Raw genomic sequence first — 27,968 nt, 5'->3', positions numbered from 1 at the left:
TCTGGGTATATGCGCGTGTGTTATAAATGAAGTGTATTTGTGCAAGGAAGAAGAAGAAGAAGAGGAATAATGAGCCACTTCTAGGTTCTTGGACTGCACTGCCAGTAGAGTTAGGCCGCGTTTAGCACGGCTTCGGCCAGCTCCGGCTTCATCTGGTGCGGGTATTATCCATCACTGTAGGAGTACCGTATAACCCTATTGATAGCTAGCTGTAGCATGAAACTAGAATGACCGAGATGGAAAATTAATGAACTAGAAAGGGCCGGGGGTGAAGTCGGCTTCGCCCCCTTAAGCTACTGCTAATTAAAACTGAGGAGGTGAAATGATTTGATCCTGGTATCATATTTAGTTACTTGGTTACCAATCATTTTCTTTTCTAGAATGATTGGGTAACAATCTCAAAGTATACTTTGAGTATCTCCTTGTATAACAATACAAATTCTGCAAATATCTCAACGTATTATGGGCTTATGGCACAAAGACGGTCAAAATGAGGCCTTAGCCCAACTAGCGTCATCTTTGTTTGACGGACTCGTTATTGAGGAAGCCCAAACCATGAAACTGCGCCTGATCCGATTCAATCCTTCTTTGAAGGGTCCATGACGTGGCCTAGGAACAAGACCTCGGCCTTCTCGTACTCGACGATCGCGAACATGAACGGGTGCTCCGCCACGAAGCTCATCGGCGGCGGCGGGGGTTTCGCCGGAGGGCTGTAGGTTGGGCTTGAAGCGGAGTACGTCGCTGCAACTGCCGTCGTGCCTTCCTCGTCGACCTCCACGGCGCACGCCTGCCGCACGGCCGACACGTACAGCCCCTCGGGCGGCATGTTCGACACCATCCCGGACAGGTCGGCGACGTCCTTGTCGAACGGCGCCGACAGCCCGAGCTGGCGGAGCGCGTTCCGCGCATCGAACTTGCAGGAGAACCTGAACTTGGGGACCATGCACGGGCAGACGAGCTGCTGGCGCCGGGGCACGCACCGCATGACGAAGTCCGGCTGGGTGACGGCCAGGCGAAGGAGGTAGGCGAGCCCGTCGCGCCTGTGCGGGAGGAAGACGAGCATCGAGAAGCACGGCGCCCCGAAGTCCAGCCTGCCGTCGCGCCCCACCATCTTGTAGAAGAGCTGGAGGACCTTGAACCCCAGGCCCGGGGCGTCGAAGCTCTCGGCGTAGTGCCTGCCGGCGTCCGACAGGAACGGCACCCGCACGGGTGGGCTGCCGTCGCGGCGGAGGAAGTGGCGGCGGACGGTGTTCGACGGGTCGAACCTCCGCGCCCACGTCGCCTTGAAGTGCAGGCCGTTGGCGAGGACGACCTTGGTGGTGCCGCCGCCGACGGCGCCCTCGGGGAGGACGTTGCGCAGACGCCCCGCCGTGGCCTGCGCGATGAAAGCGTTCACCTCGGCGAGCGCCGCCGCGGGCCGGTTCTCGAAGTCGACGGACCGTGCCGCGGCCTGATGCGCGGAAGCGGCGGAGGACGCGAACTCCGGCGTGAGGTTGAGCGAGCGGTCCACGAAGATGGCGGCGGCGAACGAGAGCTGCGGCCACGCGCCCACGTTGGCGAGGAGCCTCGCGCTGGCCTCGTCGAGGTGGTGCGTGTCCTCGGAACCCAGGAACGTGAGCAGCTGGCGCAGCGTCGGACCGTGCGTGCCCGCGGCGAGCAGCGCGAGCCCGGCCCGGATGGACATGGGGGAGAAGAGGAAGTTGGACTGCTTGGCGATCGCCTCCATGCCGGGTAACCAAGCGACCCGCAAGCACTGGTCCATGGCGGGAGCGGAGAACTCACGTATGGTTTGCTGGGCCAAAGGTTGCGTGCGATTAAAACCTGAAGGTGTTTGGGTTGTGGCAAAGACTAAAGAGGGAGGCAGGGAGGAGGCCCTCGGGCTATATTTATAGACGGGAGCGCGTGTGGGAACCGCCTTAGAAATCCAAGTTCGAAGTAGTGGACACGGATTACAGAATGCCGTGTTCAACGTGTTCGCTAATTTAGGCAGCCCAGTGCTCATATTATGCTAGCCATGCGCCAAACCGTCACATACACAAGGCTTCATATCGCAGTAACGTTTTGAAAAAAAATAAATAAAATGCATTACATATATGCAGCAAAACTTAGAATGAAGGGTAAACCTGGAATGAATGTAGCGCGGAATAGTACATGTACACATGGGCACGTTCAATTATCGAAGTGTATGCCCGCTCGGGGTACACATGGGTAGATATAGTCTCCGCTTATCACCTTTACAATGCTTGGTTTGCCTGAATTAATTCAAATAGTTTGGAGTCTAACGGAATGAATTATTGCTAGTTTATACATTCCATAGTAATGACAAATAGTTTTCAAATATTGTAATCTTTTTGCTTTTTATAAAATATTATTGGAATAGAAACCCTCGTTTTATTTCCAAACTAGTGATTTTTTGAACTACTATTTTTTGTTAAAAAAATATGTATAAAACATAGCAAAACTACAATTTTATATTAAAATAAGTTGGAGACAAATTTACAATATTGTTTTCAAATTTCCAAATTCAACACATAAAAAGTAATTTGTAACCAAAGTTTAAAATGGTTGATTTGATTTAAGATAGGCTAAAACAAAATTTATTTGTAATTTGAGTATTGGCTAAAACATAACTTATCCATAACTAGAGGACACAACATTTAAAAGAAGTAAAAGAGACAATCATTTAAACAAATAAAAGCATGTATTTTTAGCTAGTATGGGAAATGGGGATGTCAGTAGGTGGTGTAGCCCTATAGATGTCCAAACGGGCGGCCCGGCCCTGGCCCGAGTCGGGCTAACCCGGCCAACTTCGTGTCGGGCCGTGCTTGCCCACAGGCTGCAGCAACGGCCCAGGCACGGGCCCATTTTGTGCCAGCCACCGGGATCTGTGGAGAAGCCGGCCACTCGGATATGTGAAGGCGCCAGCCACTGGAAGCCTAGAACCGGGGTGGGGAGGCAACCGGTGCAAGGGAGAGAGGCGGCGGCTCGGTTGGGTGGACTTGGAGGGGAGCAGGCGAGCGTCGCCGGAGGTGGAGGAAAGGAGGGGGAACGATGCCAGATGTGGAGATCTGGAGGAGAGGGGGGAGCGGCACCGGCGGTGAGAGGGAGTTAGGGGAGCGGCGCTGGTGGTTAAGGAAATAAGGAGAGGAGGAGGGGGGACCGGGGGTGCGTCGGTCACTAGACCGGAAGGGGCCGAGGCTACTGACCCGGGGACGGGGGGGGGATTACATCCCAGGCTCCCGACCGTTGGGGCAGGCGGGCTGCTACCGATCTGGCTTGCTACTAGCGCGCCGAGCCGGGCCGCCCGGCGTGCTAGGGTGGCAGCCCATGCCCGACACTATCTAACGAGTCGGGCCAGCACGGGCACGAAGGAGGCCAGGTCGAGCCAAAAAAATCAAGCTGCGGGCTTTTTGGACAACTATAGCAGCCCGAATGTCCAGGTTCCATTGCGGCGCGAGGAATGTAACCAACTGAGGTAGCCTTGTAAAAGTCTAATAATTAGACAAAAAGATCCCTTAAACATGAATACCATGCATTTTCATCCCTTGAGCTGGTTCGATAGGGATAGGCGGTTTTCGCCACGTTGGTAGCCAGTTATAGGCACATCAATGTTTTGTTCCGGGTACACCAGTCTAGTAGAAAAAGATAGGAAAAGGAAAGGTAAATAAGACATGTAGTGGGTGTGATGAGGAAGAAGGAAGAAGAGAATAAATTCTTATTACAAAGCAGGCTAACATGTGAGAGAATTTTTTAGCGTGCCTACCAACATAGTGAAAGCCACCTATCAGCTCAGCCTGGGGCCTTTTTGTTTTAAGGGAAAGCCGCTCATTTTTTGTTCACCAAACTCTGGATCAGCTCGATCGGGACCCAACATAGAGAGTCCAAAATATGAGAGGGGATCATACCAAATGGCTGGTTGATCTGGGTCCCGTACTAAGCAAGAATGAGCTAGTTCATCAGCACAATGATTACAAAAACGAGGAACATGAACAAACTTCAAAGGAACAAAATGTAACGCCAGCAACCCCCGGATCGCCTTGAAGACAACTAGGAAGGCCGGGCCTCTGCCAACAGTAACTTGGCCTGCACATTCATGTTGGGGGGGGGGGGGGGGGGGCACTTACATTTTTTTGCATGGATTTATTCATCTGCCTGCTGCCGTTCCAATCCCAGAGGCTCTGAGCGGCAGCTCGTGGATCACGTGCTCGAACGACCGCGCCCGATCTCGTTCGCGTTCGCCTGCGTCGGCCTCGCACGGCTGGGCCCTGCCCACGTTCGCTGCCACAGAGCAAGAACACTCACAGATCATGGCGCCGCGGGGGCTACTGCCCTGCCATGGCAGTACAATCTTGTAACTCCACACGCCACGCCTCTAGCAGCTCACCCTGCAAATGGTGTGAGTTTAAATAAATTTTATGGGTTTTTTGATGTGGAGTATATTTGGGTGGATTGAAATGAGTAATATTAGATAATAGGGTGGAGTAGATCAGATTCTATGTAAATACGGGTTGGAGTGGGTTGAAATGGATTCTTTGTGTAGAGACAGACCATAAAATTAAAACCTCGCGTTCACACTATAAAATTTTATCGAAATTGACCCAAATTTATTAGAGATCACTCAGTAGTGCAGACAGATACTCTGTGCAAAACGGTGTGGCTAGATCTACATGTGAGCTCCATGTCAAGAGTCGGACCTTGGAATTAAAACCTCGTGTTCACACTATAAAATTTTATCGAAATTGACCAAAATTTATTGGGGATGACTCAGTATGACTGATAGCTATTCTGTTGAAAGCAGAGTGGCTAGATCTACACATGGGCCCTATGTCAAGAGCCGAACACTGGAATTAAAACCTCACTTTCACACTATAAAGTTTAATTGGAATTGACCGAAATTTTTTGAGATGACTCAGTATAATTGGCGGTTAATCTGGGCAAAACAGTGTGACAAGATATATATTATAAATTTTTTTGAGGAACGAGTTCTTATTGGATTGTAACTATAGTTTGACTAATAGTTTATTACATTATGAGCTCAAATATTTGGGTTGGATTGGTGTGTGGTGGTGGTGGTTTGAGGTGAAGTGAGTTCATATAATATCTCTCATGAGAACGGAGTGGTGTGAGTATAGTTTGGTTTCCAACTCATTTGCAAGGTGACTGATAGCAGCTTGAACTCGTTCCACAAGTATTTTCTTTCTTTGTTTTTGTCAATAGCCCAATACAAAGACCTGAGAGCCAACTTGCCACGGATACGAGCTCAGAATAAGGTCACCTTCCCACCATCATGTATTCATGTGTGGGCGGCAGAATAAACAAAGCACCCCAACGGCCCGGTCCTGACGAGACTCACGACCCAAGTTGTGGAGATCGATTCCTTTCGTGAACGGAGGGGTCGTTGGATGAGAACGGATCGGGTCGGGGTGACCTTCCAGTCAAATCCCCAGCTCCACTTCTCCAGATCCGCCCAAGAACAGAGACGCCTTCCCGGCCTAGCATCCCACCAACCACAGCGAAACAGAAGGGGAGGGAACTAGAACTCCTGTTCACTCTCTGTTTAAAGCACGAGGCCACCATACGTGCTCTACACGCTTCTCAGGTCTCTCTCAAGTCTCAACTCCTGTCGCTCGATCGACGAGCTGTCCGTGGCGGGCGGAGAGCGCGAGCCGCCACCGTACAGTCCGGGAGAAGGAGGCGGAGGGAGAGGAGGGAGGAGAGCCCGGGCGAGATGGCAGCGGCCTGGCTGGGCGTGAAGGCGGCGCCGTTCGCGTACGCGGCGCACGCGCTGGCGGCGGCGGCGGCGGTGCTGGTGCTGGTGTGGTGCGTCCACTTCCGCGGCGGCCTCGCGCTCGAGGCCCAGAACAAGAACCTCGTCTTCAACGTAAGCTAGCGACCCCACATGCTCTTTTTTCTGTTCCCTGTCCCTTTCCCCATTCCAGCTCCGGTCTCTCTGAGTCTATTCGGCTGACCGTATGAATAGTATAGAGCTGGTAGAATGAATAGTATTTTGTGAGAGGAAATAAACCGAAACAAGCCGAACAGCCTCTCTGTTCAATTCGTTCATTGCCTGTTTGTTAGTACGAGCCACGTGAGCGGGGAGGCTTTAGCAACAAAGAGGAATATATATCGGACCCTAGTATTTGCTCGATTCGTAGTTAGTTGTGGATCCATTCTGTTTCTAGCTGATCGAGTTTGCAATCGATGTTACTAGCGTGTCTTACGATTCCCAAATTCTGGTATTCTGGATTGAAACCCTCAGCTTTATGAGCTTTGAGGGTTTGATCTGTCCAGCGCTGCATCGTACATTTGATCTGGCACTTGGTGATATATATATAGTCTACTACCATGTGTCATGTTCGTGCAAGAAGCATGTGTTTATTAAGGAATGCTGCAATAGTGCAATTTGATGATAGAAGCAATTTTTTCTTTACTTGATTTTTTATTAAGGAAATTATCCGGTCTCAAACATTCTATTCAGGTATTCACGAATAAATGTCTACGACCACAAAGAAACAAATTCGGCCATCTAGTGGAGATACATAGACTTTACGCCTCAACACGAGGAACAAAGAAAAATAAGAAAGCAAGCAACTAAGAAACGAAGCTAAAAAGACTAAGTTTTCACACTTCTTCTGTGCTCTTGCTTTCATCTAGCAACTAGCAGAGCTGTGCAGTTCATGTTCATGAAGATAGAGGCACTCTTTTGAGCCAATTCATGAAGACAGATCCAACCATAACACTGGTCTTTGTTTGCCCGCAGCTCATGTTCACATACAGTATTATAGTATATAGGAAACGAGACGGAAACGATGCCGAGATTTTAGATAGCATAAATAAGAAAGTCAACAGCACATGGGGCTGATCCTATTGTATTATTGCCAGCTGTTAACAATACTAATGACTCACATGTGACCTACCCTGCGACTGACCATCCATTGTAGTTCTCCATTCCAAAATGCAAGAAGGTTTAGTTTTATCCTATGTAAAATTTCTCAAATTTTGACTAAGCTTATTGATAATATACCAATATCTGTGACATCAAATAAGTTTCACTGAATACGTCATGATAATACATTTATGTTGTACTGTATATGTTATCATATTTTTTTATATAAAAACTAAGTTAAAACTGTAAAAGTTTTACTTAGAACAAAATTATCGTCTTTTACATTTTGGAATAGAGTTGGTAATTTTGAAATACTTACTCTTTTGAAAATAATGTAGAAAGTTGTGCTTTAAATTGAAATACATCAGCATGACAGTACTCCCCCCGCTCACTAGATGTAACTTGTCTTGTGGTGTGGTCGGTCCATCGCAGGTTCACCCTGTGCTGATGCTAATTGGCTACATTATCCTCGGCAGTGAAGGTAACAGCAAAAACTCAAATTTGAAAAACAAATTGTTCTTCCATCTGCGGCTTATGACAATGAAACATTGATTCCTCAACCATTCTCGCAGCCATTATGATCTACAAGGTGTTCCCAAAACTGAACCACGACACCGCCAAGCTGACGCACCTGATCCTCCATGCGATTGCCACTGTTCTTGGCGCCTTCGGGATCTACTGCGCGTTCAAGTACCACAACGACAGCGGGATCGCAAACCTCTACAGCCTTCACTCCTGGCTCGGGATCGGAACCATCTCCCTGTACGGCATTCAGGTAACTGCGCAACGCCAGACACGCTCGCCTGATTCCACAAGAATTGGCAGCCCGCCCCTGTTCTTGCTGGCGAATCTGATCGTATGACGGTGCTCGCAGTGGGTTTTCGGATTCGTGACCTTCTTCTTCCCCGGCGCGGCGCCGAGCGTGAGGCGCAGTGCGCTGCCGTGGCACGCGCTGCTCGGGCTCTTCGTCTACGTGCTGGCGCTGGTGACCGCGGAGCTCGGGTTCCTGGAGAAGCTCACCTTCCTGGAGAGCGGGGGGGTCGACAAGTACGGCGCCGAGGCGTTCCTGGTGAACTTCACGGCGCTCGTCGTCGTGCTGTTCGGCGCCTCAGTCGTCGTCGCCGCCGTCACGCCGGCGCACGTTGAGGCACCGCAGGGCTACGAGTCGATTCCGGTCAACTAGAGAGGCGTTACTGAAGGGAAAGATTCAGAAGAGTGCCGCTGTGTTCAGTTTGAACCATGACATCAGGCGTCTGGCTTAAGTCTGGAAAACATCCGGATTTATGTGTAAATCTGGAGTACTTGATAATTGGAAGCGCATCTTTTTTCTTTTTCTTTCAGTGAGATAATAATTTGAACACTCTTCTGGTCCTCGGGTGTACTAGCAAATGCAATAATAACCATTTCCTTCCATGCACTCTCGCGCAAAAAAAAACGTAGGACAAAAGGACATGGCCACATGGGCCTAGTTTAGCTTCAGTTTTTTAACACAGAACTGGGCTAGTTCCAGGCCTCACATTTTATTTTAGCCCATTCGAGGTTGGCTGGGTTGGGCTAGGCTCCACTTCGAATGCACGCTCAAGGCCCTCTCTTAAAAAAAAAACTGCTCCTTTTGGTTGCTCCCATTTTTTTCTAAATTTTTTTACAATGATTACAAAAATAAGAGCCGCCCATTTGACATAATCGTATGATGGTCAAGGTACGAAGTACCTAGACTAAAGTAACTAGTGGTACAAAAATGTGGGACCAAGTATCAAAAAATGGGACGGAATACTAATTTAATTTATTTTTTCTAAATATCTTCCATTGATCAACGGTTAGAAAAATTCAAGACAAAAAGTACCTAAAAGTACTCATCAGTACTTTACAATCATTGGAACATAGCTCTCTAAAAAATGGCAGAGTTAGACACTAATTATGACTAATGATCATTTTTAAGAAAAAAAATACTAATGAGCATGAATCTCTAATCTGATATTTAAGAATAAAAATAGTCATTTTTGGGTAGCTTGTTTTTGAGACGAGGAACACCCCATTTCCATTACAGAACGGAAATACAAGTTGATACAAAAGTATTACAGGGAGAAACTAGCCAGGAGCAACTAGGAGCAGAAGCAGACCAAGAGAATGACGTTCATTCTCGCAAAAGGAGCTTATTACAAGTTCTGAGCACCGACAGCTGAAGAAAGTTTAGCCTACAACGAAATTCTAACAACCACTAAGAACAGAAGGGGGCAGACAGCCAAGTTTTCTCCTGACGAAACCACGCGTCTATGATTCTTCCTCTAACGTCTCATCCTCCGAAGCCTGAAGCTGAGATGGGCCATCCAGCATAAGACGAGGGGGAAGCTTCTTTGCTGCGCCATCACTTTATGAACACATGAGATTAGGATCTTCACACCATCCAGTATTTTCCCTTGCATGTCAGACCCATATAAACCTGCCCACTACGTCATAAGAGCACATGCATATAAGATGATATCAGTGGGGTGTCTTAATGTTTTATTTTCGAAGTAGACTTCATTACGCCGTTTCCATATGGCCCAACATATTGCAGCCATACAAAAGGTGTAAACAATGTGACCATGAGGCAACCAGTGTGCAATCCAGAGCTTGTACTGATTTGTATTCTCAGGGATGTTATTAGCACCCAAACACAAAGCCACAGTTCCCCAAACTACTTTAGCTACCGGACAGAGGAAGAACAGGTGATTAATACTTTCATTGGAAGGATAGAAGTAACAGGAGGGGTCACCTTGCCAATTTCTTTTGATCATATTATCTTTAGTGAGAACTACTTGATTTTCAAGTAGCCACAGAAAGAGTTTGATCCTATGAGGAATTTTGGCTTTCCAAATAAATTTGTAAGATAGACCTTGATCATCATAAGTCAGCATATCATAAACAGATTTTGTAGTGAATCTACCACCCTTTCCCCCTCTCCAGGAAATACTATCAGTAGTATTTGCAAAAGGGTAAGCATAAACCTCATCTATTAGAGAAATCCAGGAATCAAAAAGAAAAGGGGAGAGCCATCTTGTAAAGGAAAGTTGAGCCCGCTTTAGAATAAAAGTATGTACTGAGATGTTTTTATCCTGACAAAGATCATATAGCACTGGATGTAAGAGACACAAAGGTTTCTGGTGGAGCCAGGGATCCTCCCAGAAAAAAGTGGAATGACCATTCTTAGTCGTTACAGACCTCCCTTTGAGATAGAAACATCTAACTTTGAGGAGATCAGTCCATATGGGTGAGTCATCAGCTTTGTGTTTAATGGTAGCAATCAGATTGTTGTCTTGCATATATTTGCCTTTAACAATTGTTTGCCACAACCCATCCTCAGTCTCCAGCTTCCACCACCACTTGGTTAGTAGACTGATATTCATTTTCCTTATATCTTTGATGCCCAAGCCTCCTTTGTTTTTATTTTTGCAAATAACCTTCCATTGAATAAGATGATATTTTCTTTTCTGTCCATTTCCTTGCCAAAAGAAAGTCCTTCTCTGTTTATCCAGAGTATCAATTGTTGTTTTTGGAAGGAGATACATGGACATATGATATATAAATGTGCTGGACAAGCTAGAGTTGATAAGAGTTAATCTACCAGCCATGGATAAGGAGCTTCCTTTCCATGTTGAGAGCTTTTTCAGATTTTTCTCTTGCAAAGGAACCCAATCTTTTATGTGCAACCTTCCAGGCCCCACAGGAACTCCAAGACACTTAATTGGGAACAAGCCAGCCTGACAGTTGAATAATTCAGCATAAAGAATCTGTGTATCATTATCCCCATTAACCAAGATAATTTCACTCTTGCTGAAATTTATTTTCAACCCAGACATCACTTCATAGAGGTACAATAACAATTTCATGTTTTTGGCCTTTTCAAAGTCATTTTTAAGGCAAATGATTGTATCATCGGCATACTGTAAAATAGCCACACCTCTAGGGATCAGGTTCTCAGCTAAGCCACAAAGCAGGCCATTATGTTGTGCCCTCTTGACCATTCTTGCAAGGCAATCGGCAACAAAATTGAACAGGATTGGAGAGAGAGGATCTCCCTGCCTAACCCCTTTGTGGCTGATAAAATAGGGACCCTCAACATTGTTCAACTTGACACAAACAGTACCACCAGTCACTACTGCCTTGATCCAGTTGACCCAAGTGTCACAAAAGCCCCAAAGGTGTAGGCAATCAAACAAGAAGTTCCAGTTGACTTTGTCATATGCTTTTTCAAAGTCTAGTTTCAGAACTACTCCCACCTCTTTATTTCTCTTTGTTTCATGCAAGATCTCATGAAGAGCCATGACACTATTCATGATGTTTCTTCCTTTTAGAAAGGCAGATTGTGTCTTAAGAATCAGTTTGTCAGCCAATTTCTCTATTCTCAAAGTTAAAGTTTTAGTGATCCACTTGTATAAGCAATTCAGAAGGCAAATTGGTCTGAACTGTTGAATCTTTGCAGCATCTTGGACTTTAGGTAACAAGGTGATCACACCATAATTCAGTCTGTTTACTGGAAGATTGACTTTGTGAAAATCATCAAAAAGCTCAATGATATCAGATTTGATAATGTCCCAACAGGACTGATAGAACTCAATTGATATTTTGTTTGGACCAGCTGCTTTGTTTTTCTCCATTTGAAACAATGCATATTTTATTTCTTCCTCAGAGAAAGGTTGATAGAGAGTGTTATTCTCAGCTTCATCTACCTTGTCTTCTTCTTCCCACAAGGCAAGATCCAGTGGGAAGGAGTTTCCCAGATCAGGTCCAAATAATTTTTTATAGTAATCAGTTGCATGAGTATGTAAATCAGCATCTCCTTCTATTGTCTTGTCACCATCCTCCATCCTGATGATAAGATTTCTTATTTTTCTTCCATTAGCCATCCTATGGAAGTATTCTGTATCGAGATCACCTTCATGTAATAGTTTATCATGGGATCTCTGTTTCCAATATAATTCTTCTTCTTCACTTATTTTGAGTAATTCAGAAATTAGCCAAGACTTTCTTAGCATCTGATTCTGAATCAAAGGAGTTTCTTCTTCAAGTTGTTCCAAGGCCAACAATTCCTCTTGCATCTTTTTTTTCTTTTTTCTCTGTTCTCCTTGTCTATTGAACCCCCAACCTTTGAAGTATTGCTTAACAAGTTTCAGTTTCTTTTGGATTCTCTCAAGAGCAGAGGATGCATGGCTGTGTTTATTCCAGATTCGGGCAACCAAAGGTTTGAAATCATGGTCCTTCAGCCAAGAGATCTCGAATTTGAAGGAGATTTTTTTTCCAGATTGATGAGTTTGGGTAGACAGAATCAAAGGATTATGATCAGAGATCTCTTTGGGGAGTTTGTATAGAAAAACACTGGGGAATAAATCCTCCCACTGTTTAGAAATTAAAACTCTATCCAGCCTTTCTAAGGTAGGGTTCTCCTGATTGTTTGACCAAATATATTTCCCACCTACCAAGTGGATATCCAACAACTCATAAATGGAGATGATATTATTAAAAAGTTCTGTGTGTTTATGCACCTCAGAGGGCTTGTTTTTGTCAGAAGAGAACCTTATTATATTAAAATCACCCCCAATTAGATAAGGTTGATTGTTTTTCTACAAAAGTGGGCCAACTCAGCCAGAAATTCATTTTTTTGTTCTAGTTGGTCAGCTCCATATATGTTCAAGAAATTCCATTTTTGCTTAAGTTGTTTATCCCACACATCCATCTGGAGTATGTATTTTCCTTCACAAAAACCACCCACATCCAAGAAATCAGTGTTAATTCCACTAAGTATGCCTCCTGATTTTCCTCTGGAAGGAAGCCATTTCCAAAGATAATTACTGTTGGGATCAAAACCCTTCAATGTTTTCTCATCAATGTCCTCCACCATTGTCTCTTGGAGGCTAATGAAGTGAAAGTTATGTTCAGAAATGAGGTTTTTAAGGAAGGAAGAGACACCTTTCTTTTTGATGCCTCTACAGTTCCAAATTAGACCTTTCATGATTTTTTATTTTTTGATTTCTTGATTTTTGTAGCACCACAAGGACTTTCCTTGTCATTGGTACTTAGGACAGAGGTAGAGCAAGGATTTTCCTTGCCCTTAGACTTAGGAGGCTTCCTCCCACATTTTTCGGTAGCTGTAACGCATATAACGAAGTGAACATGACAGAGATTTTATATTCGAAACAATCACGCCTTTATAACTGTTTAAGCGTTCGACTGGTTGAATTGTGCTACTTTGTTAGGTTAGGACAGATCAAGTTGATACTACAAGCAAATTTTTTGTGAGCTCATCGAATCTCGCGTGCATAAAAAATACCCCTGGAATCATTACACAAAAAAAAATAATTCTTCATGCCCCCTCTTTGATTGTTCACAAACGCTTAGAGTAAGCATAGTAGCATACTCTTGGCCAAGTCATTTTGAAAAGGACACGGCACATTTCAAGTAGGGTCGCCGTGCGTACTTAGTTAACTGTAAAGCACAGACAGCACTTCTCTGATTTTTGCGATAAACCCGAATCTACCATCCTGATTGTTTTCCATTATATTATTTAAAGGAAAAAGGATACATTGGGGCCTGAAAAAGAGATATGAAACATCGATCACCAAGTGAAAAGGACAAATAATACAGTTCATAGATTCGGCATTATACTGCAAGTGCATCTAGTGTTTCAGTTTGCTTCCACTGCAGTGGATTAGAACAGTTAGTTTTAGACCCTGAAAACAAGAATTTATCCTTTTGTTTTCACATTTCTAGGTTAATTGAGCGATTGTTGACAGTTTCACCTTCCGGGAACCATGGCCCTGTCTGTCTCGTGTCTTAGCTCAATCAGTTCTTCCCGTGTGGCCTTTTTTTTTTTGAGGGAACCGTGTGATGCTGTCCAATTGAACTGAGCCAACGAATAAAAGCGTCACAATATGCATCTGCTTTTAGTTTTGAGGTGATGAAAGAACTCTGATGATGGGCCATCAAGCTTTTCTTTATTTCTCATCCGCTTTGGACTAACGGGACAGCCATACCGTTCTTTATTTGTGGGTTCTGTGAACCTGTGCGTCTGTTGTCATTTGTGAGCTTTCCAGCAAAAACAACACCCGACTACTCGCTGGTGCTCATGTACATGCCGAAGGAAACCGTGCTAACCGCTATACAAACAATGTCCTGTTTGATCACTGCCTGAAAACAAGAGCGACACACTTTTCACACATCTTTTGCCACATCAATCGGCGACTCCCAAGAAAAATTTTAGAAATTTTGCTTGCACTGAACACTTCCTCAACTAGGGGTGGATGTTAAACGTGAACTTGATCTTGACCCCTTTGACTGAAGAGATCTTATCCATATCCCGTGAGTAAAAAGGAGGCAAAATATATGAAAAGGAGCTGAGAAGAGGCTCTTCACCTAATTACAGTAGCGACGGATCTGAGTGACGTGAGCGAGAAGTCATCCGTCGTTTCACAATTGCGAATTAGGTGCCAACCACATGACAAGTGAAGCTCATACCACAGTCTGGTTAGGCGATAACTGACGCCTCAAATTTCCAGAGATGTCACCGTAAGAGCACAGCACCCATACATGAATCGCACGCCTGATGAACGGCCGTTCATGCACTATCATCCAACTCCTACTTGTCAAGACCAAGTCTATTTGTTGTCAAGACTTCGCTCCAACAACCTGAACAACAGGATACTGACCTGTCTTTTTTCAGACAAGACATAATATGCTCACAGTAAGGATGCAAGTCTATTTTAGAACGCATTTCAGGACTCGTAGTTGAGAAATTGTTGGATACAACTAAAAGTTTCTGTTTGGAATGCTTTGTTGTTGGCAGAATCTCCAGCAATGCATAATCCTTAAAGACCCGGCCGGCACCGCGAATAATGCAAGTCCTGGTGACTTGGCTCATAAACACATTAAGCCTCCAGATCACAGCTCACAGCTCCATCCCTCCACCTGTAAACCCTAGCCTGAAGATAAAGAAATCAATACATCTTTATCAAGAAAAAGCCGGATACAGCCCATGCCGCACACGGAATTGCTCTTTCATTTTTATTCAAAAAAAAACGAGCAGTCATCAGAACGTCAGAACAGCAGAGAAATCGGAAGAAAATCTGTAGAAGGCACCGGGGCGAGCTGGGGCCAGGTGTTGATGGCGCGCAAGCGCAGCTGAAAACGATCCCCCCTTGAGGCCTTGACTCCAAGAGAGGCCGGGGAAGCCAACAAATGTAGGTGAGAGAGCCTGGCTGACAGGGATTTGGGCTGGTGGATTATTCCAAATGGCCGGGTTAGTGGCTACAACGTTGGCAGCGTGTATCGGCGTGGATCTTCGGGTGAAGGGGAACCGGTTTGAACTGCGCACGCCACGCTCGCGAAGGAATCGCAGAGGAGAAAGAATGGATTGGTAGCTTACCGACACGGTCGCTGTCGAGCCGCGATGCGTCCAACGCGCCGGCGGGCCCCGGGAGGATGCGGATGCAAGATTTTTTAGGAGCTTTCAGCTCTGCCTTGCTTGCCTGCCTTGCCTTGCCTTGTGTGCTTCGGTATTAGCGGCGAGGAAAATCAGGCCTGTCAGGCCGTGCCCTTCACGCGTGTCTAGCCCCTTCCATCCATCCATCTGTTTCCATTTGCTGACATGCGAACTTGTTGCTGGTAATAAAGGTTTTGGATATCGCTGCACTCCTGCTTCGGTCAGTTCAGTTAAACAAAGGGAGGAGAGACAGCGAGGTTTCAGTCGATCAGAAGGAGAACAGCAACAGGCAGACAGCGAGGCGTGTTTTCGACGAGACGGCGATGCGTGCGTAGCCCTGACTCCATGTACGTAGGCGCCGATCGAAGACGTAAACGAAGGTGAAGTCGAATAAGATTCCAGCTGTTTATTCAAGGAGGAAGATTCACTCTGTTTAAAGGGTCTGCGGCAATAATTGGACGCATCGCGCCGCTGTGGCCGCACTCACCGGTCGCCAGCGAGGCACCCATCATCTTCCTCCGCCTCTTGTCCATTTGCCCGCTACTACATGATTGTTGGACAGTTGCCTGCTCGGGGCCCTCCTTGTTTTAGAACGACAAGGTTTCGTTGGCCAGCTATCCTATGACTTGCCAACTGCTACCGGGATCAGAGAACTCCCAACGGAATCCAGTGGCAGCAGCTCCTGAAAAAAAAAACAAGGAGTTTCTCGTGGACACGACGATCACGGTTCACGCGAAACGATGAGGCTGCTCGAGCCGTTCGTTTATGCCGAGGTTCCAGCTCGGACGGGCCAAGAATTCCTCGCAGTGCCGCCGCGTGCGACCCAAGGGAACAAGCATCAGGCCCAAACTGACAAGCTGTACTAGTTCAGACAAGAGTTTTTCACCTGCAGCCTGCAGGTCTCGTCTTAGAACACGAGGAGGACTACCAGAAGAAGCCTTGGTAGTGTGGCGGAGGAAATCAGGTAACGGAGCCCCGGCGGGCGTGGTGGTTCATGCCGCGGCAGGCAGGCATGTGGGATGGCACCGGCCGGGCTCGCGTGGAAACCGCCCAAAACCGCGCAATTTCCCGTGCCCCGAAAGCGCCCGCGCGGTTCTACACTTGTCGGCCGCGGCATCCGGGCGGGCAGATGCGCGCGGGCCCACGCCCCCGCCCCCGGCCGGGGACGGCGGCCGTGCTGGTGCTTGCCGTCCCGGCCCCGGCGGTCGCAGCAGACCAGCTGCCGATCAACAGGAACAATGATTCGGCGAGGCTACGACGCCGGCATTAAAATCCACGCGCGATGCGGGGCAGCGGGGGGGAGGGTTGTATGATCCCCGACGATGGCGGTGGTTCACTGGTTCTCGCCGACGCCGCCCACATTGATGCCGCGCGTGTACGTGCGCGCCCCGTGGTCTCGCCACGTTCGCCCGGCTAAGCTATACGGAGCCAGCCAGCCCGGGCGGGCAGGCCGCGTGCCCTGTCGCGCGTCTGTCAGCAGCGGCAGCGGCCAACGGGGCGATGCGGATGGATTCATGGATTGGAACGAGACGTTGCTGGCGACGCGCGTCGTGCAACGGCCACCGGAGTCGCCGCGCTCACGGGATCCGGGCGCCCAGCGGCGCGGGGCGCGGGGGCGGGGCCACCACCTCGCCACGGCACAGCGCGATTGCGCTGGGACTGGGAGCCAACGCGCGCGCGGCCCCGGGACGGGAGCGCATGAGATGCGCCGGGCCGGGTCGCCGTCACGTACGCGCCCATGGGTTCCTTGCCGGCTCCTCTTTCAACCAACAGTGTGGCTTACGGCTGAGCTAGGCCACCCGGGCAGGACATGGACGGTTCCGTATCGGTTTACCCATGGACCCTCCGAAACTCTAGTATTTAGGTAACGGATTATAAGGACGGAGAGCTGATTGCGATTTGGTACGTAGCTTGATATGGTGATTCCTTCTCCAAAAGGGAAGACTTTCAGCTTTCAGAAACTTACTAGTATCTTTTTATAAAATTGATTCTTCCTTTTTATTAACTAACCTGTGTGATTAAGCGTTGGAAATGGAAAAGCCCATTGATACAAGATGGAGGAATTCAAAGCTTTTTCCATGTCTTTTATTACAAGAAAACATGAATAGTTTTGTTTTTAATTTGAAAGGATTGCAATGGTTCTTTTTTCCTAGGAACAATAGTCATTTTTCCAGAGGACCAGCAAATCAAGGTACTACAACAACTCTGCAGAAGCGTACCACGACCCACCGTCATGCAAGGCCGCACATGCTGGCTGGCATTCTGGGCTATAAAACCGTCCCTGAACCGAGGAAGGTTGAGCCCCACGCCCCAATTGGATAGAATACGAGGCCCTCTTCTGTCAGAATTCAGAGACACCCCCTCCCCTTCCCTTGCGGCGGCCTAAACTACTCTCCCACTCCAGCCGGGGGGCTTCGTCCAGACAGTTAAACCGGTTGCTATTAGTACGCGCCACCACGCACGCACAGGCGCACAGCTAGCACCCCACCCCACGCACTCAACAGCAACAGCTAGGCTACACCCACAAGACAGCAACATGGCTGAGGAGGAGGCCAAGAAGGTGGAGGTGGAGGTCGCGCAGGAGCCCGAGGCGGCACCGGCGCCGGCCGCGGAGCCGGCCAAGGAGGACGTCGCCGAGGAGAAGGCCGTCATCCCCGCCACCGAGCCGCCGGCCGCCGAGGAGAAGCCAGCAGCCGACTCCAAGGCCCTGGCCATCGTCGAGAGTAAGTACTACTTGCTCAGTTCAGTTGCTCACCACCCACCTCTCTCTCTCTCTCTGGAACTGGAAGGCTTGCGATGATGGAAAGGTGGCGCGTGGTGGTGTACTGGTCTGTGCCACATGTCATGTGCTAGGAATTGGGAGAAACCTTCTTCCTCTACATGCTTTGTTTCGTCGTCTCTGTGCTTCCTGGTAGCTGTACAGTGGCGGGTATACTTGTGATCCTTGACAGTTGCTCTGCTTCTCTTTTCTTGGGTTCCCGGTTTGTTGTTGACATGATTCTTTATCTGGTTGTTGTGGCTACTTTTCATCAGATATCAGATTTCTTCTTAGGAATCAGTTTTTTTTTTTTTGGTTGCAAGTTCCAGCCATGGCTGCCAAACAGCCAAGGACTCCAGAGGAACGGTATATCAAGTTCTGCAGGGGTAAAAGGCCTAGAAAACATTATGGTAGCCTTTGCCTCGCATCTTAACACAATCCGTTTTAGGACGACTGTCCATCCTAGGTTGCTACTCTGGGGATCTAAAAGTGAACTAGTTGTTTGATGCTAGACATGTAGTATTTCCTTTGTTTGCAATTTATTTTTAGTGAGACATCACATCGTAATACAGAAAAAGATGGTAGTTGGAACTTTCCTGAATTCTCCACTTTCTCCCCACCCTGTACTCCTCCGCTCTTATCTTTCTTCTATCTTTATCCATCCAAGTTACCTTAAAAAACTCTGCAGAAAGATTCAAAGTTTTATGCTGAGAGATAAAGAATCAGAAAGAAACTCACACAAAAAAACTTTCCACCGTAGCCTTGGTTTATTTCTTATGAATAATCTGACAGTTCTTGCCAATTTCTTCAAATCTTGGGAGAATTATTTGGGTATTAGAACAGATAAAATTCCCCTTCGCGTTCGTTCGCTCACTTTGTTATTCAATTTGGATCAGTGAGTACAAAATTCTAATGACAGAGAAAACGTGACAAGGCTATGATACTTTTTACTGGCTTCTTTTTGAAAGATAAATACTCAGTGAATATGGCCCTTCACAGCTTACAGCAGCTAGAGAGTTGCTTTCTGTTGCTGCTACGTCTTCAAAGAAGTACGTGTACAGAGCCACAGAGGTTCCTTGCATAGCTGGGCAAATGATGAAATAATGCAATCCGCAGCATTCATTTTCCCTAATGCTTATGCAGAGATAAAAGATACGCTCGTGGAAATTCAATGTACTTCTATTGTTTTAAATGGCTAATAATGAACAAATAATCAACAGAACACAATGGGTGGTCAGATTTCATCTGGCAAACCAGGCAATTTTTGCTGCCCTCTGGTTTCTCTTTTATCATGTCGATCCATCTTTTGTTATATGCCTATATCTAATACTACAAAACCACACTAATGCAAAACCAGAGCTGCCTTGCTGGAACTAGCTAATTTTTCGAGGGAAGGAAACTAAGCAAGATGCCAAGAGACTAGTATAATGCGTAGATGAAGATTCACGTCATAAACAATTGTAGTCACTAGTTCAGAGTTCAGTTGTTCTTTGATATTATTTTCATTAACCATGCTGGAAAATTGGAGACCCAGTCAAGGATCTTCAGAAGACTGATGATTGGGTGCTTAGAGTTGGTACACTACGTCATCATTTGGTCATTGCCTTCCTGAAAAGGCTGCAGTAGGTTTCTACGGTTATCAACATTTTGTAGTTCGTGTCATTCAGAATAAGATCAATCTGACGCAAGCAGGGATGTACCAGTCAAACAAGAGAAAGGAAAAAATGTACAATCTTTCTTACTACACAAGTCACAAGCTATCTGAGCAGCAGGTGCACAGGACCTGGATAGAAATAACTTGTGTTGGCAATCTCAAGCACGTGCTGTCATGCTCCTCTACAAGGATAGTAGCATAGTTAAAAATTATAATTTTTATCTTGGATGCTAATGGGTTGCGTCGGATCATTTCATCAATATACAGACAGTTGCTAGCTTCTTTCTTCTATATAAATTGTTCAGAAAATTTTGTTCATGCATCTGAGTTTATTTTTTGCCCAGAAGCAAACATGCTTCTGTATAGCTCATACAGTTGCTAGCTTCTTTCTTTTCTTCTATATAAAATTGTTCAGAAAATTTTCTTCATGCATCTGAGTTTATTTTTTGCCCAAAAGCAAACATGCTTCTGTATAGCTCATAAAGTTCTCTACTTTTCTGTATTTCCAGAGGTTGCAGATGAACCTGCTGCAGAGAAGCCTGCAGCTGAAAAGCAAGGGAGCTCCAATGACAGAGGTAAGTGTTGAATAATTGTCTTGTTGTTATCAAGTACAACTATTACGCATATTAAGAACCTAAATTTGGTCTGCAGATCTCGCTCTTGCAAGAGTGGAAACTGAGAAGAGAAACTCTTTGATCAAAGCATGGGAAGAGAATGAAAAGACAAAAGCTGAGAACAAGTATGCTGCTTACCTCTTTCAATTCCCTTGAACTCCTTTTCAGTGGAACCGTTATTTGTCCGTAACAGTATATGCATCTTTGCAAAAAGCATTCTTCAGTTATCTATAATTCTTTCATCAAGGGAATTGGAAGCTTTCTACAAGTCTATGTGAATGATATTTCTAGCATTACGACCAGGGTAGTGTGGATATAAACTTCTACTCAATCCAAACCAGAATAGCAAAAAGGATGACACAGTTCCTAAACTGGGACATTATTTTTTTAAAAAAAAACTTCACATCTATGTGTTCTTGATATCCAGTAGATGTTGATATAATCTGTAGGGAAGTGATTTGAAAATTTCTAACTTGAATCTTGTGACAGGGCTTCTAAAAAAATATCTGCTATTCTTTCATGGGAGAACACAAAGAAAGCGAACATAGAAGCTGAACTGAAGAAGATTGAGGTAATTTCGTTTTCTCCCTCCTCTACCTCTCAAGTTTTAACTTTAAGCATACCTTGCCTCATATTTGAACAGAGACTTGAGCCCCGCTGATAACAGTTGCACAGAAAAGGATAGTTTGGTAGAACTATATGGCATTTCCCCCTCAGATATGATAACATCTCAGCTAGTTTAATTTACACTTCTCCAGGAGCAACTGGAAAAGAAGAAGGCTGAATATGCTGAGAAGATGAAGAACAAGATCGCAATCATCCACAAGGAAGCCGAAGAGAAGCGGGCCATGGTCGAAGCAAAACGCGGCGAGGAGGTCCTGAAGGCCGAGGAGATGGCTGCCAAGTACCGCGCCACCAGCCACGCTCCCAAAAAACTCATTGGATGCTTTGGAGCCTAAGAAACATCCCGAGTCACACCGAGCAGAAAGTGAATAACGTCAATCCATGATTGCTTGGTTCTCTCGCTCTATCAAGTGTGTAGTTTGTCTTCAAAAGTGTGTAAAGCCTACCGTTGCTGTATATACACATATTACTTCCAAGACAGGCGTTTGATGGTGTACATGTTGAATGCTTGACGAGCAACATTCTTATGTGTAGTTAAGAAGTCACATTGTTGTTGTTGTTGACATTTAAGCAGACATTTTGTTCTTTTCCTAGTGTTATTACTATTTTTTTTTTGTCTCTGTCTCTCTGTTCCTTTCTGTTGATTTTAGTTTGTATCTATCTATTGCACATCTGTCATGTTCTTCTCATGTACAGTTTTTTGAAGCACCTGAATAGCCTTCATATTTAATAAATCTGAAACCCGAAAAGGATTCCGTTTGGGAAATCTTGTGGTTTGGTAAGAGATGAATGGTGAAAACTCAAAAAAAAATTGAATCTGAGATGTAACTTTTTTTTATTTGAAACATTAGTCTTAGAATCTGTAAGGAACAGGCATTCATCAGTAAGATTGAGCGTACCTAAATGTTAGTATTCTTCAGTAAGAACAGCGTCGGGTCCCCGACCTCCGCTCCGCTCTCACGCTTCGGCTCCCGCCTCCCGGCGGTCTTCCGCTTCGGTCGTTCTACGCTCCCGCGGCTCTGCGCTCCCGCTCTGCGTTCTCTCGCGTCCTCTTCCCCTCCCGCGGTTCTGCGTTCCACGCCCTCCGCCGCCCCCAGCTCCAAATCGGAGTTCGGAGGTCGTCTTGCTTTTTGCCACCTCGCCGCCTCATATTCGTCGAGTGTCCGCGCGGACCCCGGGGCGGCGACACCGTCGCGTCGCGTGCTCCCGGTCCCAGGCCGGCCCCCGCGTCGTGCTCCGTAGCGGCAAAGCTCCCCAGCAACAGGAGCGTCGGCTCCGGCTTCTGACATTTGGAGGAGCCATTGAGGGGCCGTTTAGTCCCAAACAAATTTTTTTTTGTCACATCAACGGTTTGACCAGATGTCGGGAAGATTTTTTGAACACTAATTAAAAAACTAATTTCAGAACTCACTTGGAAACCGCGAGACGAATCTTTTGAGGCCTTTGAACGCATCATTAGCACATGCGGGGTTACTGTAGCACTTTGTGGCTAATCATGCACTAATTAGGCTCAAAAGATTCGTCTCGTCGTGTACATCCAAACTGTATAATTAGTTTTGTAATTTAATTACATTTAGTGCTCCATGCATCTGTCCAAAGAGAAAGTCACCAATTTCGAGGTGAAAATTTTTGGGAACTAAACACGTCCTCATAGATCGACGCGGAATGGGTTTCCCCGCCCTGAACAGGGGCAGCGGCGGAGGCGGGCCTGGAGGGGGCGCCGGGACTCGGGCGTGGGGTCGCTGCAAATTTTTTTTTCCAGATGGGACCCTAACTATCCAATCCAGGGTGTTTTATGTAAAATACCGGATGTCAGTTTTATATTAAATTTCTAATTCGTACCGCGATTAATAATCACAATCCAATCCAGTGTGCCTAATGTAAAATACTGAATGGCAGTTTTACACTAAACCCTCTAATTCGGATCGCGATTAATAGTCATAATCTAACCCAGATGTTTTGTGTAAAATACTAGATACCAATTTTCATCTCATCAAATGCGCTCGCTATATTAATCGCCCTAGATTAAATTGTCACAATCTAATCCAAGGTGTTATATCCTCATCATCACATCAAATGCGCTCGCTGGGGCTGTATCAAAGTTTCCAAGATGCCGATGCGAAATATAAAATGTGACCTTAAGAGCTAGACAACATTTTTTTGGGGGGAGGGGAAGGGGGGAGGGGGTGATCGCATTCGGGTTAGTTAAGGCCTTAACGGGGACAGGTGCTGAGCAATAGCCTCCCCCTCACCCCTTCGGGGGGGGGGGCGATTTTCCCGCGCCTCCCAAGCGCCTCCGGCAGCCACCGGCGGTGGCGGCCCGCGACAGGGCCAAAGCCGGCCTTGCTCACCTCCTTCTCTTCTCTTTCGCCTCCTCCCCTCCCCTTCACCCTCAACCTGCAAACATCGACACTGCTGCTGTCTTGTGCCGTCGCCGGCCTCCGGTCGCCGCTGTCGGGGGCATGCTGGGTGCCCCTTCGACGGATCTGGGTCCCCCGGGGCGGATCTGGCCGGGGCGCCACTCCTTCGTCTTCGCCGGCCGCCGCGTCGGGGCGTCGCCGCTGGCCTCCGGTCGCCACCGTGTGGGGCCTCCCGTGCGTCCTTTCGCCGGATTTGGGTCCCCTTGGGGTGGATCTGTTTGGGGCACGCCCTCCTTTGGCCCCAGCGGCGTGGGCTGTTCGCCAGCGGGCCAGGCAGGCACGAGCGGCTGTCGGCCGCCGCTCGCGCCTGCCTGGCCCGCTGGCGAACCGCCCACGCCGCTGGGGCCTCGAATCTGGGTGGGCGCGGAGCGCCGCCGCCCGCATCGCCCTGAGGCTTGGCCCTGGTACTGGGGTGGCCTGTTGCCTGGTGGCCGCTCGGCTCGGGGCGGGGTTGCGCCTCCCGTGGCCGCGTCGTCGCCGTCGCTTGCCCCGGGCTGTGGTTTTCACACCGTGAAATTTTTGAATTTCAGGATGTGATTAAATTAAAAATAAAACAATAATTTTAAAAAAATTTCAACACTTATTTTCTTCACAGGGAATTTAGTATTAAAAATAATAATAATTTATTGTCTTCTAAATAAGTTAAATAAGGTTGTTCTTTTGTGTTGCATTCATGCCGCAATGCATTATTTTATTTCTTGTTGTTCAACTCGAGTTTAAATTCTCTTGAATTTAAATTTGAATTGAATTGTTTGAATCTTTTGTTGAAAAAAAAGAAGTAACCTCTCTCTCTTTTCCCTATACCCTTTTGGCCCAGCCCATCTTCCTCTCTCCTTCTTTTTCCTTTTTCCCGCGGCCCAAAACTCCTCTGCCGGTCCACCTTCCTCTCCCACGAAGCCCAGCCCGACGCCCCCTCCCTCTCCCCTCTCCGCCGCCGACAGGCGGGCCCCGCCTGTCGGGGTCGTCCCCGAGCTCGGGATGAGCTCGGACTCTCGCAGAGTTCGGCTGCACCCCGTCTCGCCCGCGCCGTGGCGCGCACGCCAAGGGGACCTTGTGCCCTATAAATAGAAGCCACCTGCTCCCCCTTGAACCCCTCTACTCGTGCCGCCACCTTTCCTAGCGTAACCCTAGCTGCGCCGCCGCCAACGGAGCCGCCGAGCTCGGGCTCGACGCGGACCCGCCACTCCTCTGCCTCACCTCGACGCTCGCGTGTCCCAGAAGCTTCTCCGTAGGGTGAGCATGCTCTCCAGCCCCTTTTCCCTCTCTCACGTGCCTCCTCGCCGCGACAATCGCTCACCGTCGCTCCGCCTCGATGCCTCGCCGCCAAGCATGCCCCCCCCCGCCGTGTCTACTTGCCACCAGAACCCGGCCAACGCGTTCGCCAACGTGCCCGCGTGCTCCCTGTCCAAAAACCCGAGCCCAACCATGCCCGGACGGCCGTTTACGGCCTACGCCGGCGACCCGCCGCCACGCGCCGCCGCCCCTGCCTCGCCGCCGGCGCCGGCGCCGCCGCTCGCTCCGCCCAAGCAGCTGCCACCATTCGATCTCGATCCAACAGCCTCGATCGGATCCAAACCGAGTCAACCAGACCAGATACCGGTCAAACCTAGTCTCTTTTGCAAAAGAACCCCCCCAGTTTCTAGGAAATCAACCCGCGGTCCAGCGTAGTTCAAAAGTAATTAGGTTTAGGTCCTTTCTTTTCTGTTTTAGCCCATGTCTTTCCCAGAAATAGGACCCGCCATCCCTAGACCTTGTTTTTGCTTGTTAGCCCCTGTGTATAGGGTTTAATTAGGTTTTTAGCCCCTGATTTCTTTGATGCTAGCCCGTGGAAGTTCAAAACTCGCACAAACAAATCCCTGGTGCACTGTTTTAGCCATATCTTTCATGTTTCAACTCCGTTTTCAGCGATTCTTGTGCTCGCGTGATCCTTACAACATGTGCACAGTAGCCTTATCACTTTGTTATCTTCTGTGAGTACACTTTATTGGGTCTTACAAATCTTTTATGTTAGTTCTTAACCATTTGGTTAATCGTGACTAATAAATTCCTGACTCACCGTTTATCCCATAGAATCATCGTTTTAGCTCCGTTTTTCGCGTTTCTTGCGCCCTAGTAACCGTAGCAGCGAGCCCTATCCTTCAGTATGCTCTTTTAAAGCTTTTGTTTTGTTTTGGTGTATTGTGCTTAGATGTACTTGTTTGCTTTGTATGGTTGCCCGATGTTTGCTTCGAGTAGAAGAATCGTTGTTTGAAGATTGAAGAACCAAGGATTCCAAGTGAGCAAAAGCTGAAGAGCAGTAAGAGTAGCTTTTCGTTGGAGAAAGGCAAGTGACCCTAACCATCCTCCTATCTATGCTTATTTATGATAATATTATGAATTAATTGGAACATGGAGAACCACCCATGAAAACCGTACAACCACAATTCTACATGGCTCTGGTCTTGGCTGATTAATTTGAAACTCTAGCTTGTGACAATCTTACCGAAAGGGCAAGAGGGGATGCATCGATGGGGTATAGCTCGGTCCTCTTGGGGCAATTGGTATTGTTTAATGGTCCTTTGGCAAGGTACCACCTCATTAGGACAGTGTTATGACCACTTTGGCTTGAAACCTTAGCGGATTGTCACGAGTTAGGGAATTTTTGTAAAGGCCTCGTAGCGTCCCTATGCAATCACACCTCGGAAGTGTGGTATTGTGCCTAGCTAGCACATGCGTGGTTGGGTTCAAAGTTCTTCGGAAATTTTACGCGAATTGTGGTGAAAGTGTACAACCTCTGCAGAGTGTAAAACTGATATATCAGTCGTGCTCACGGTCAAGAGCGGCTTGGACCCTCACATGATTAATTTAACTTAAAGATGGATTTAAATCATTTTCTAGTTATTTCTTGTGGCCTTGCTGAGTACCAACCATAAGTGTACTCACCCTTGCTTACTGCTGCTCAGAAGGAGAAAGTTGTGGTGAAGTCTGTTAAAGATGTTGCTGAGTTCTAGGCGTATGCAACCCCCAGTCGATTGCCTGTGAAGTTTTGAGTCTTCGTTTTCAGGATAAGCTGTATAACTCTGATAGTCTTTTATGTGTTTTAGTTCTCTTTTTTTCGTGATATTGTTACTGATTATTCACTTATAATGTCTCTATATGTATGAAATTTGATCCTGGCATACATATAGATATGCATTTGGTTTTGCCCTTAAAACCGGGTGTCACAGAAGTGGTATCAGTGCTGTATCGACTGTAGGACGTAAGCCTAGTTAGCAATGGTCGTTTTCTAAAGTTTCTTTTGATGTAAAATCTATTTCTGCTTGATCCTTGACCCCCTCCAATGAATATTTTCTCTCCGAGTGTCACAGAAGTGGTATCAGTGCTGTATCGACTGTAGGACGTAAGCCTAGTTAGCAATGGTCGTTTTCTAAAGTTTCTTTTGATGTAAAATCTATTCCTGCTTGATCCTTGACCCCCTCCAATGAATATTTTCTCTCCGAGTGTCACAGAAGTGGTATCAGTGCTGTATCGACTGTAGGACGTAAGCCTAGTTAGCAATGGTCATTTTCTAAAGTTTCTTTTGATGTAAAATCTATTCCTGCTTGATCCTTGACCCCCTCCAATGAATATTTTCTCTCCTTAACCATTTTCTTTTCTCAATTAACCTTGACAGTCTTTCTCACCTAGCTATCTTATCATTTGCACTTTCTCATTTACAAATGAAAAATCTTAAACTTTCTATATTGACCTACTGTCTCGTTGGTGAATTTTATTACTCAATCCTAGGTCAATTACCCTTGGTTGTTTCTTAACTCCCTCAACCCTTCTATTTATTCTTCTCTCTCCTGGACACTCCTTTATTTTCTCAAAAACCTATCCTTGTGGACATATCTTTCCTTTGCTTTATTTTCAATGTGCCCAGCTTTCCCATTGTGCCTCTTCTTTCTTTCCAAATAAATGCCCCTTTGGATTCATCACTTGACTTTTGATTCCAAAATATCCCTTCTGATTCAAAAATATTTAGATGATTCGTGCCACGTGTCCTAATGCCTGTCCAAGCCATATGAAGAATGAAGCTACTACTTCATTATGAGGAGTCAAGTCGAAGAGATTGGAAAATGGTACCACTTGCCTACATTACTGCTCAAGTTAGATGAAGGATTCAGAGCACCACCAAAGAATCAAGCTGGAGCTAGGTTATGACACTCTCACTACCACTACAATTACAATGGTGGAGTCAACGCTGGACAAGTTGAAGGAGGAACATGTCTTCAACGACAAAGTTGGAAGATATAACCATGCCTAGGAGTACCCCTTGCAGCCCTATTAACAACGTTTAGCATCGTCTTTGACTATGTCGACTGGTGGAACTCGATGTTTGCATGATGATGTTTGTCTTTATGACCTTGTCTGATTTGTTTCTTTGAAATGATTGTTGGTGTATTGTGGGTTTTCTACCTACAATAACATCAGTTGCTTAGATAGGTTCTTTTACCCCTTTGTGGCAGCCCCGCCTAAATTAATCCGGCTTAAGTGCTCTAACCATCATCAAAACGATAATCAGGGTTAACACGCACT

At 46.7% G+C, this 27,968-nt stretch overlaps 3 protein-coding genes across 3 annotated transcripts; 2 read left to right on the top strand and 1 right to left on the bottom strand.

The window, feature by feature from the left end:
• Positions 1–398: 398 nt before the first annotated feature.
• Positions 399–1,726, bottom strand: LOC120640256 (putative non-inhibitory serpin-10). The gene has a single exon (XM_039916111.1). It carries the CDS (start codon positions 1,724–1,726, stop codon positions 578–580), a length of 1,149 nt encoding a protein of 382 aa, XP_039772045.1. The 3' UTR covers positions 399–577.
• A 3,545-nt stretch (positions 1,727–5,271) lies between these two features.
• Positions 5,272–8,297, top strand: LOC120641350 (probable ascorbate-specific transmembrane electron transporter 2). Its single transcript, XM_039917423.1, has 4 exons — positions 5,272–5,881; positions 7,319–7,367; positions 7,459–7,661; positions 7,761–8,297. The coding sequence occupies exons 1-4, from the start codon at positions 5,729–5,731 to the stop codon at positions 8,067–8,069; spliced, it is 714 nt and encodes a 237-aa protein (XP_039773357.1). The 5' UTR covers positions 5,272–5,728; the 3' UTR covers positions 8,070–8,297.
• A 9,333-nt stretch (positions 8,298–17,630) lies between these two features.
• LOC120641349 (remorin-like) lies at positions 17,631–21,611 on the top strand. The gene is made up of 5 exons (XM_039917422.1): positions 17,631–18,064; positions 20,263–20,328; positions 20,405–20,492; positions 20,857–20,938; positions 21,126–21,611. Exons 1-5 carry the CDS (start codon positions 17,878–17,880, stop codon positions 21,324–21,326), a joined length of 624 nt encoding a protein of 207 aa, XP_039773356.1. The 5' UTR covers positions 17,631–17,877; the 3' UTR covers positions 21,327–21,611.
• Positions 21,612–27,968: the final 6,357 nt, after the last annotated feature.

This window comes from Panicum virgatum, chromosome 7K (genome assembly GCF_016808335.1).
Source record: "Panicum virgatum strain AP13 chromosome 7K, P.virgatum_v5, whole genome shotgun sequence".
Lineage (NCBI taxonomy): Eukaryota > Viridiplantae > Streptophyta > Magnoliopsida > Poales > Poaceae > Panicum > Panicum virgatum.
This window is presented reverse-complemented; position numbering and strand designations above follow the sequence as displayed.